Raw genomic sequence first — 12,127 nt, 5'->3', positions numbered from 1 at the left:
CCACTGCATCTCAGGGGGTTGAAAATAAAGTCACATAAAAATATAGCATCAGTCCATTTACAAGAATGACATAACTCACGTGTATAGAGTAAAAAAATAACTTACACTTGCAGCGCCAAAACTTCCCACAGCAGTTGTTGTTGCTAGGTAACATTTATTTGCATCACCATTGGCAATAGTCACGAAACCTGCTGGACATGCTGCTTTAGGGCTGCATTGTGCTAAGAATATTTGATTGTAAATTAGATAGAAGTATGTTTTAGGTTTACAATTGAATATAAAGAATAAGGGATCGAAAGATAATCACATAAGCTAAAAAGCTCTTAACGCCATTTCCCGCCCCAATTTAATATGCTATGTATTGAATCGTTTCAATATAATGAATTCATAAACATAATATATGAAGTATTCAAAAACACTAAATGAAATATGACAGTAAAGCGAAAGCTGAATTAAAAACAAAAGTTTAAAACGTCAAAATCTAAAGGATTATGGGAAATTGTTGTTCTCACTCTCTGTTATGATCATCAAGTAAGGTTATTTCTTGATTTTAATAATTTTAAAACACGTTGATAATTAATTCTTATGGTTTTCGCGTTTTAGATTAAAGATCAAAATCCTAAAATTACCGAACTTTTTGTACATACTTGTTGTTGTTGTAGGACATGTTGTCTGTACCGGCGTGGAACAAACTGGACATCCACTGACAGGAACACTGCCTGGAGCAGGCGTAGTTGTGAGTGCGGTACCTCCACCGAGAAGCGCCAATAGGAGTAATAGAGGAACTGAAATTAAAAGAAATAAGATATATTTTGCGTCATAATAAAAAAATAATGAAAGAATCATAACCAACTAGTCGAGTTGAGCATTAGACAATTCATGTATAAAAACAGACTCTCAAATCGTTTTGTTCTTTTGTCTTTGAGTAAGTTCTGAAAGTGCATTATGCCAATCTTACGAGTAAAATCCTTTTGCAACCGAATTCGAAAGTGTAGTATTATGTTGCGCCGTTTCACCACTCTCACAAAGGGAGAATATGTAACTGAGTCGAAAACTTCAGACCCTTCTATACTTTTGAACATTAACATATGTTTAAATTAATCCCTTTTATAGATAAAGGAAGATAGAGATTTCACAACCGTATTGAACCCCGCAATACAACAGTCATATGCCTGTCCTAGGTCAAGAGCCTTCTTGTCAGTGGTTTTCATTGGTTGCTGTAAATCATATTGTCTTTTTGTATCTATTGCAGGAGGATTTTTTTAGACATTTTGTATTCTATGACTTTCGTTATCGTTGTGTACAGGGTATATCCAACTTCTCCCTGTATTTTCTATTCTGATAATTTTTACGCATCTCTTAACAAACAGGAAGTAATATCCCCAAAATATTGAATTTTTAGACTTAAAACATAAACAGAATGACAGATTGGATTTCTAAAAATAAACAGACGGCCAATGCTGTGAAGCTTCTGGTTAGATGACAGTTTGAAAAATATTACTGTTGCTGTAAAATTTGTTTCATTGACTAAAGTTTTAAAGATGTCAAAAACATGAACATTACACACATAACACACAGATACAATTAATATTTCTTTCAGTTCTTCATTGATTATTAAAATGTATGACCCTCTCAAGGGAGTTTTTACCTATCAAATATATAATTCTTCTCGATTGGATGATAACCTCGATGACATGGTTTTGCAAATTCCGATTTACTATTGATATCTTATGCAAGTAAGGATACTTTCAATTAAGAACAATACTTACGTCCCATCATAAGAATACCCCCAAATCCACCACCCCCTCCATCTCCTATATCGGGACTATCTACTACAGAAATCTGGGCAGGAAAACTGTCTCCAGTTTGAATAATAGAGGCGCTTTCTGCATCATCAAATACTTGGGTATTGCCCAATCCTTGTCCAAAATTGTTAACTCCATTGAATTGAGTTGATGGCGACACTAGACATAGCACAACAATCACATACGGAATCACCATTGTCCTGTAGATTAGAAACATGTGTTAAGAATGACGTCAATAATTTTGTATGAACTCCTTTTCATTTACTTTTTTTTTTTTTCATATGATGTTTCAAAAGGAGGTCTTTCCGCAAAATAAGGATAAAAACTTATCAAAAATTGCATGATCATTGCTACAAGTTATTAGGATGAAAGTTGAAACCTTCCGTCATGTATGTCTGTTTATTTCTTTGAACGTTTCATTCTAGTGTCGTTCAAAAACACGTTTCCCCGAAAAATTAAGAAGGAAACATTAATCAAATTGGTCAAACATTGTTACAAATTAGAGTGACGATAGTATAAAGTTTTATTAAGATAGGAATCACCGGTGAAAATCGAAGCCTCAGAGGGAATCAAGAAAGGTATTTGCTTTACACGGGTTCATTAAATTTTTAACGAATACTCAAACATGATTTGTTTCGCTTATATCTTCCAGTTTTAAAGGGAATATATTGCAATGGTGCAAGACAAGATTTTAAAACTGAATACACATATTATGATTGGATTTATTCACTTGAATAAGCAGTTAAAATATATTTCCGATTGGAACCAGCCAATTCACTTCTATTTTAAAATTTAGAATTTATAAGAATATATGTTTTCTGAACGATTTTTGATTGATTTGAGATTTGTTTGATTAATACAATCGTTATTCTTTTTGGAATGACATCATAGGGTAATTGTGCTATTACTTCCCCTAAAACATATTTCCCTTTGCATTATATCGTATAAATGCGGGAGCTTTCGTACCACCTTTTGTTTAAAAAGAATGCAGAAGCGACCAATATACCATATGTTCACTTATTGGAAATGCTCTACTCCGCGGGATTATTATTTTATCGACTATCGACATGTAGCATTTAGACAGTGGCCTATTAAAGTAATCAAGTCTTCAATATAATAAAACCTATTACCATTGATATTTACAAAATACAAATGTTAACAATAACCTGTCCCAAGTCAGGAGCCTGTAATTCAGTGGTTGTCGTTTGTTTATGTGTTACATATTTGTTTTTCTTTCATTTTTTTTTATACAAATAAGGCCGTTAGTTTTCTAGTTTGAATTGTTTTACATTGTCATATCGGGGCCTTTTATAGATGACTATGCGGTATGGGCTTTACTAATTGGTGAAGGCCGTACGGTGACCTATAGTTGTTAATGTCTGGGTTATTTTGGTCTTTTGTGGATAGCTGTCTCATTGGCAATCATACCACATCTTCTTTTTTTTTTTATAATAACCACTTGTTAGCTATAATGCAGTGTTTGGATTTATTTTCATTTGCTATTTTAGTGCTATTTTGGTGAATGTTGTTTTTATCAAAGAATGCAATACTCCTAATAACCAAATATTAAAACAAAACACGCCCACTTATCTAATATCAAATATATAGGGTCTTAACGCAGTGTCTTATAACCTGTCATATTCCTAAACATGTGTAAGAGGTAAAATAGATATATAGATGTCGACAAACATTGTAGTTATCTTTTAATAAATTAACTATTTGACACAACCTATTACAATGAATATAATTTGGTGTTTATCCTTCACTCCAAAAAGGGCAAATGTTATTCAGAGGGTAATCAATCTCGATGGATTCCAAAAATCCCAAACCGGGATCTCTTTTTTTTTTTTTTAAATTTCTATTTAAGATTGTGAAAGTAAACATTTGAGACAAATGTATATTAAAAAAATACGCCATCCCACCTTCCTTAGACGAATTGCAAATGCGTAATTAAAGAGTAGAATGATTGTTGACAGAATTACAAAGACAAGAAACATGTGCTGAAAATAACGATGATCTGATCCTAAAGGAACAAGAAGCAGCACAAGATTGTAGGCGATACTTATAGAAAATAACTTACCAATGTTGTTTATTTATTAAAAATATTAGAAACTGGTTTCTTCAAAAATTCAGAAAAGTGATAAAACTTTAAATGTTTGCCACTTTAAAACCCAGAATACTGTTTAAATTTAAATGCGTTGAAACAATCAATTTTGTGTTCCACAAAAGAACAAAACTTAAAATTGATATGGCTTATTATATACTGAGTGAATTAGATTCAGCAACAAGTATTTCTTAAATATATTTTGTTTATTTCCGAAATAAACAATTCCTTTCAAACAGAAAATAAATAACCTATTGTTAAAAATATAAAAAACCATAAGGTGAATATTTGTACCCCATAAAAACTTGAAAAATCGGCAATAAAATTTCACAATTTCTACATATTTTCTAACTAATGATCAAATTTAAAGTATAAACGTACAATCTCAAAAAAGTATTACTTACACGACAAGGTGTTGACTGGAAGGCTGTGAGGTGGTATTGCAAAACTTAACTTTTTAAGGCTATATATATAGTAAGTAAGAAATGTTCGGGCCAATGACCAGGACATCATCTGTACGTGTTTTTTCCTGGTAGAAAATGATTGACATCAGCAAAAGTCAAAAGTTCGAGGTTCTTGTATTGCCAGTAGTAAAAACTTATAAATGTTTTTATTGGTTTTTATCAGTGTAAATGTTCCGTACACTTAGGATTCGTTTTACATATATCGACTTAACGGTCAACAAACATCATCCGCTCGTGTTTTCTTTTTAGCCTGGAAGAAAACAATGTTGATATCAGGAAAAGTAAAAAGTTCGAAGTTCTTGTATTGCCAGGAGTAAAAACTTATAAAGTACAAACTTATAAATGTTTTTACTGGTTTTTGTGTGGGAATATTTTTATCAATTTAACTGTCAATAAAGTCCAACGTAGTGATCGAATATGTTCGTTAAACTTTGTCGTAAAACAGATGACACTAATAGAATAGAATGTTTGTTAAACATTGTCGTAAAATCGACGACCACTGAAACAAAAGAAAAGTAACTCTTCTTATTAGAATTCAACACTATTGTAATATGTCGTGGCTGTCAGTTTTAATTGATAAGAAAATCACCGATCATCGACAGAAGAATAATGACAATCCTAGTCAAATTTAATTCGCGTTTTCAGACGCTAAAGGATTGTGGGTAATCTCATTGTTCGAACACCAATATGAAAATAACGTTACGTCATTGGTTGAATTTCTATTGTTTAGAACGTTTTAAACCAATCACAACGTTTTGGTGTATGCTTTTGAAAATATTACTTAGCATGCTTTAGATTTCGAAACTGCGAATTGGAATTTTAATGCAACAACGTTTGTAACGTTCATTTTGATTGGATAACGTCACTTTCTTACATGGCATCAGTTGACAATTGATGCTATGGGACGTACGCGCAAGCGCAGACGGCATATGACAGATTTTAAATACATGTTTTAACGTTGTTTTCTGTCAGTTTCATTAGAATGCTAACGCGTCGCCAGTAAACTTAATTTGCGACCATCAAATTTCCAATTGATGCCGTCGGAGCTTAAAATACAATACAGTTATCTCCTAATTGACCGTACCTGTAACGTGCGGGATACAAATTCCCAAACGCAGTATTGATAGTCGAGTGATACAGTAAATCGACTATTTGGAACATTGTTGTGCTATGGTTAATTTATTGTATCCTTGACTTTTGTTTTTGTCTATATGCCTGTGTGTGCTTCTTTCTAACATATTTGTTTGTTTTATAATGATTTAAATTATAACACAATGGTGACTGTTGTACCCCTATTTTTGACATTCTTATCTATGTGTGTTTTGTTCACACAGCGTTGTCAATATAATAGATTTTTTTACGACTGTCATACAAGTAAGAGGGTTAGCTAGCTATAAAATCTGGTTTGAACCATCTTTCACAACACAAGAAAATGCATGTACCAAGTGAGGAATATGACAGTTGTTATGAATTCTTTTGGTTTGAGCTGTTGATGTTGCCATTTGAATTGGGACTTTCCGTTTTGAATTCAGTAGTTTTGTGATTTTTTTTTCATAAACCATATACTGGTTATGAATACTAGGAATCATATGTTTTACAAGAGTTCGTAAACTTGCATAGTTAATGACACCTAGTAATGAAGACACCACAACCTGTTGTGATGTCTTTTTGGGTAGCCTATTTTTCAAAGATTGTCATTATCCGATATTTGAACAATGCAGATGACATTGTCATTCTTTCATAAAAAAAAAATCAAAACATCAAAACCGTAGAGCCTATTCCATATTGATTCAAAATCATATTTATTTCGACAGAAAGGCTTTGTATCACAAGCATTTGTGTGTAAACAATAGCAACTTATTGAGGGGCGAAAAGAAAAGAAAAAATGAAAATTGGAAGCCTTAGGATGATTTATTGAGTTATTATCTTTTCTCTTATGGATTAGGAACACACACAGTTGATCTTATCCTGCAAAAAAATAAACATGTATTAAAATATAAAAAATGAAAATTTCCAAACGAATCAGTTTGATAAAACTAATAATATTTTCACCTTGTTTGTTCGTTCTATTAATTTGTCCTTGTCGATCAAGATGTCTTCGTAGAAGAAAAAAAATCAACGTTCAAATCAAGTATTTACTGCAAATATATAAATCAATGCGAGCTTTAACTTTTTTCTATTTTTAAACAATTAGAAAAAAGCGATATTATTTTTTTGCGATTATAAGAAACGATTCTTACCGATATATGTATCAAATATGAAAATACGAGTTCTTATTATCATGACACTCACCCAGTTATACTGTTGCATTAATAAAAACATTTGCAATAATTTCAAAATTAACAGATGCTCAACAGATAGATTCAGAATACCTATAAGCATAGATAGCATTAATCTATCACAACTCAAATTTGTTACTTATTATTATTCATGTCAGTTAGATAAATCAACAATTTGTGTAGGCTTGTTTCCTATCCCTAATCTGGTTTTCGTCTTTAATTGCACCCTTATGTTACAAGGTAGAGAACATCTTAAACTCAAAACGATGTAGGGATTGATATTCGTTATAAAGTTTTTCCAGAGTTTTTTTTTTTTGTTAACTGTTAAATATTGTTTTGACCTTAAAATAATTGACCCTTTTACTAGACTTGTGTATATACCGGAACAGATATTAAAAGCTTCAACTAGAAAATAAAACATAATAATTCATTTATCCCTATATTTGAAATGATATTGAATATTGTTTCTTCTTTACTTGACGAAATTGGTATAAAAGTACTTATATAAGTAAAAAAGTTCTTCAAAATTGTCTTTATATCCCAAAAGCTGCTTAAATACTATCTTATTTGAGATCAACATTATTAGAATAAATTTTCCTTGACTACTAGATATCAAGGTAGATGCCCACTTGTTTCTGGTCTGTGATTGAGGAGGGAATGGTACTTGGTGAACGGAGATAAAACTTATCAGTAATGCGTTTATGATAGACAGTTTCATTTATGCACATTAAACACTCATGTGAAAATGAAGTAAAATATATTGATGACAATTGTTGACACACAAATACAAATCATTTAAAGAGTAAGACAACTTTATCTTACTCAATGGGAGACGTTTCGATTGAAATTGAATGTGTACGAACATATGTCAATCAGTTAGATAAAGTCAAGAACCTTTTCATCTTTGCTTTAGAAACAAACTATGAAATTTGCAATCGTGCAATCTGTAATTATATAACCAAATTGTAAATGTATTTTGCAACTCCTTTACAGTAAGATGAATTATGTTCTCTGTTAGCTAGTAATACTGAAGTATTATTATTTACTTACCAATCTCGCTTCACAGAGTACCCTTGCAGTACCCATACAACGTGACACGGCTGCATAACCTCCGGGTTTTCTAACAGTTATACAATCCAAAGCAGCAGCAGAAACTGTAATATTTAGTACCATGTGGATGTTAAACTTAAGGGGAAACAAACGTATATAATTAAATAATACCTTATAAAACTCATTGCTAGAATTTGATTTATAAATTTCAAGTCTACAGTAGTAATTCACCAATGATTGAGAATGACTATAATATTGTTTCTGTCTATGAATAAACAACTAAAAAATCTGGTGCACACTAAATAACCCGTGAAGCGAGTTATTTCAAAGTGCTTATTAGCGTATATATACTTTTTTTTTTTATCTATCTTCACTTGTTTTTGTTTTCTCCTAAAGTAAGCAAACGTAATAATTATTTACGATTACAGTATAGTAAAAATAACCAGCAACTTCTTTCATATGGACGCTATCATAATTTGGTTGACCGCTCTGGAAACCCTGTTTCTGAGATGAAAACGGATATCTTCCAATTGAAGAAAAATACAATCCAGTCACCATTTTCTTCAATGTAACGTATCGAATTTTTCACCAATAGCTGGATTTGTAATTTAATCGATAATTCGTATATTTTCCCTTTGATTTTACTGCGTAATATTTTCGAGTATCAACGTACTGGCTGTATCACTGAAAATATTAGGCAATACAATGTGTGACATCATAATTACCGATAAACAGAATAATAGGTAGTTTCGTTTTTGATACTGACTATATCATATGGAATATCTCAACTTGCCCTAAGGGGCTCGTTCCATATATTCCACATGATATAGTCAGTATCAAAAACGAAACTACCTATTATTCTATATATATGAGCAACACGAAGGGTGACACATGTGGATCCAGTGCACCTGCTATCACCCTTGGCTTTGGTTGGGTAAATGTTGCTTAGTCCTTAGTTTTCTATGTTGTATTTCCTGGCTGTTTAGTGTACTGTTGTCTGCTTGTCTATTTGTTTTTAGTAATGACAACAGCAGTTTATTTTATGAGTTTGAAAGTCCAATTTCTCTTTTTCGTCTCGCTGTCATGAAATATTATTTTTGCCCTTACATCCTCAGAAAATGAATATGATCCAAACTTAAATTTTACTCAATGACGATTTTGTATTGCTCTCTAAGAGAAAGGCGCGTGCATATTCATGTGTAACAGTTATTGGAACTTACAAAGCGGATAAGGTATTCCATTAGCTGGAATTCCGATACCAGAGTAAAATCCTACTGGGTTATTAGAAGCTGGATTTCCAATGTCGGTGAATCCAATATAATATTCAAACGAAGGCGTTACCGCTGAAAATTAAAAAAAAAAACAAAATATCAAGAGTTTTAGAAAAAGGCATCTGGATATCTTTGTCCATAACATTCTACACACTCAATTTTGGGGTTGATGAAGACGCGGATCGCATCATCTGTATGTTTCCTGTAGCCTTGAAGAGCATGCACAAAGTTGAGCACTAGCGGGAGCCTAACTAGCACGTCCATTGAGATGCAATTAATAAGACATGCATATGATTGATGATGCATCTGTGATAGAATGAGAAGGATTTATATGCGACTATTTTTACATGAAATTGTGGAGAAATATGAACGATATCGATCTTATAAAAGAAAAAAAAAACACAAAAAAAATATACCTGTCATCAACCATTCAAATTCAAGTATACTTATATAAGGTGTAATCATAGGCGTACATCATGATACATTATAAATATAGTAGCTTTGAAGACTGCATACATACTTGTTAGTTTATGATAGAACCTGATGTATAAGAAGTCAGTGTCCTTTTAGTAATGTATAACATTTTATGTAGATTCACTTACATGGTATAATAGCCCTAACTGCATCCAATTCTAGTGCCGTTTCAGGCTCAAAAAGTGATCCTCCCGCAGTAGCACACGCCACCTGAGAATTAAATATCCTTAGTTGTTTAGGACCATTCAATACCGTTTTCTAAGATTTGAAATACAAATGAACACGTTTATAGGTATAGGAAGATGTGGTATGAGTGCCAATGAGACAACTCTCCATCCAAATAACAATTTACAAATGTTAACCATTATAGGTCAAGGTACGGCATTCAACACGGATCATTGGCTCACACCGAATTAGAAGCTATAAAGGGGCCCCACAATTACAAGTGTAAAACCATTCAAACGGGAAAACCAACGGTATAATCTATATAAAAAAAAACGAGAAACGAAAAACATATATAAATTACATAAACAAACGACAACTACTGTACATCAGTTAGCCTTATAACGCTTCTTTCTTGTGAAGTTTTCTCTCTAATTAAAACGCAGAAATTCCACCTGAACACACAATAACTAAAGTTTTAAGAAGTTAGTTCTTGTTTGTGTATATGACAATATACCAAGACAAATTTCTAATTATAATGAGTGAGGTAGTGATAAGGTTGATGTTTCATACTTGAAATAAATTCTGACAAGATACTGTTTTAAGTACGACTTTGCGAGAGCAAAGGCGGCATCTATGCAACTAGAAAGTTAGTTTATTTATTTAAAGTGGATTGGAAAACAAGTTATTGCCACTTATATTGATCCCTTTCCACTCTGCGGGTGCGAGTGATGCCTTGTACCGGCATTAGCCTGCTGTTTTTCGAAATCTACAAGGATGTCTTTTACGTGCAAACGTTATTGCTCTCTCTTAACACGGCTCATCCATTTATCGTCAACTTCCGACGGACTATCATTGTTCCTGAAGACCATACTCGCAAATTGTGTCAAGGGAGAGCCGAAAATTTGGTCCCTGAATTTTTTTATATCTTTGTATGGATACATACATTGTAACACATTGATAAAGAAGAAAAACAGTTGATTTGATGTTGTTTGGCTGTCATCACATAACAAATACATTTGTAGTAATTTGATTCACGACTTTGTTTATCTTAAGGGTAACAACACGTATGTAAGTGGACATTTTGTACTGCAGTAATACGGATATACTTGATGCAATTCTTTATATCCAACGCATATGGAACACTAGGATATAATTTTTTTTTTAAATAAACTGGCAATTTTCAATTTTGATCCCACAAATAAAACATTCTTAAGAAAAACAATCATTTGGATCCTCGAACAAACGTTAGTTACGTATGATATAATGAGCGTGTATCTTTGGGCTACTAACGATATAAAAGGATGTAAAAACTACGTACACTTGCAGCGGCAAAATTTGCAACATCAGCTGATCATACTAAATAGCATTTTTTTTAGTTACCATTGGCAACAGTCGTAAAACCTGCAGGACAAGCTGCGTAAGGTTTGCATGTGGCTGGAATAAACAATATATTAATTATGAAATAACAAAGGTACGTTATCACACTGATAATGTTTAATATCTTAAAAGAAAAAAACCTGAAATAAAATATTACATAATAAAATCACCCTCTAGAATTATTCAAACCTCCCCCGTGACATCGCGTTTAACAATTTTTTTTGTATGTGTTGGTAAAACTAATAAATAATAAAAAGTTGAAAATATAACATTTAGTGAAGTAATTTATGCACAAATCAACTTTTGCATTAAAATGCTCCACTTTTACATGTTTGTTGTTGTTCTGCGGTTTGCATGTTGCATCGACTATTATATTATTTGTTTGTGCGTTTCTCTGTTATGAATGTTCGTGCGTTTTTTTATGTTGTATTTCTCTCGCGTAGTGTTTTAGCGATATTTATTAAGATTGTCATAAAGTTGGGGGTTTGGAATGCCATGAAACCAAGTTCAACCCACCATTTTTCTTAAAATGTCCTAATATGGCAGTTGTTTTCTAATTGTTCGATTCTTTGTGTGTTGGCGTATTTTTTTGTTGCACTACGGTTTTCTTGTTGTTCCTTTATGTACCTCTTATACCTGATGTGTTTCCTTCGGTTTCAGTATGTAACCCGATTTGTTTTTTCTCAATGGATTTATGATTTTTCAAAACTGGTTTACTACTGATGACTTTTTTACATACCTTGTATTGTTGGACATGTTGTCTGTACTGTAGTCGTACACATTGTGCTCTTTGTATCACCACAGGCTTCAGTGCTACATTTGAGTGACGTGACTCCAAAAAGCAAAAGCAAAACAATGATAGCGGAACTAAAATAAAGATTATTAAAAACCAATTGTTCTCCACAATAAAACAAGTACTTTGATATGAAAATAGTAAAAGTCAAATGATAGGTTATAGTATGCTGATTTCAAAAATATATGGTGTCTGTACAATATTTTTTAAATAAGGGATATAATTTGTTACTTCAAGTATTATTTAACTGTTTAATTCACACTGATTCCAAAAATATATAGTTCTATATACTTTCACATTAAAAAAAACTACTTCCGGTTTACACATGGTAACTATCGGTTCCGT

The 12,127-nt window shown here is 32.2% G+C and overlaps 1 protein-coding gene across 1 annotated transcript in view; it reads right to left on the bottom strand.

The window, feature by feature from the left end:
- The window catches only part of LOC134693454 (uncharacterized), a 34,811-nt gene that overhangs the window by 4,617 nt on the left and 18,067 nt on the right, over positions 1-12,127 (bottom strand). The window contains exons 2-4 of the mRNA XM_063554282.1: positions 1,770-2,005; positions 648-785; positions 106-221 (exon numbers count right to left, since the gene is read on the bottom strand). Coding sequence (XP_063410352.1) covers positions 106-221; positions 648-785; positions 1,770-2,001 — 486 coding nt within the window. The 5' untranslated portion in view covers positions 2,002-2,005. The remainder of the gene's footprint in view (positions 1-105; positions 222-647; positions 786-1,769; positions 2,006-12,127) is intronic.

The sequence above is a fragment of the Mytilus trossulus genome, chromosome 12, assembly GCF_036588685.1.
Source record: "Mytilus trossulus isolate FHL-02 chromosome 12, PNRI_Mtr1.1.1.hap1, whole genome shotgun sequence".
In the NCBI taxonomy this organism is placed as follows: Eukaryota; Metazoa; Mollusca; class Bivalvia; order Mytilida; family Mytilidae; genus Mytilus; species Mytilus trossulus.
The sequence above is the reverse complement of the archived record's forward strand: the minus strand, read 5'-3'. Positions and strand labels throughout refer to the sequence as shown.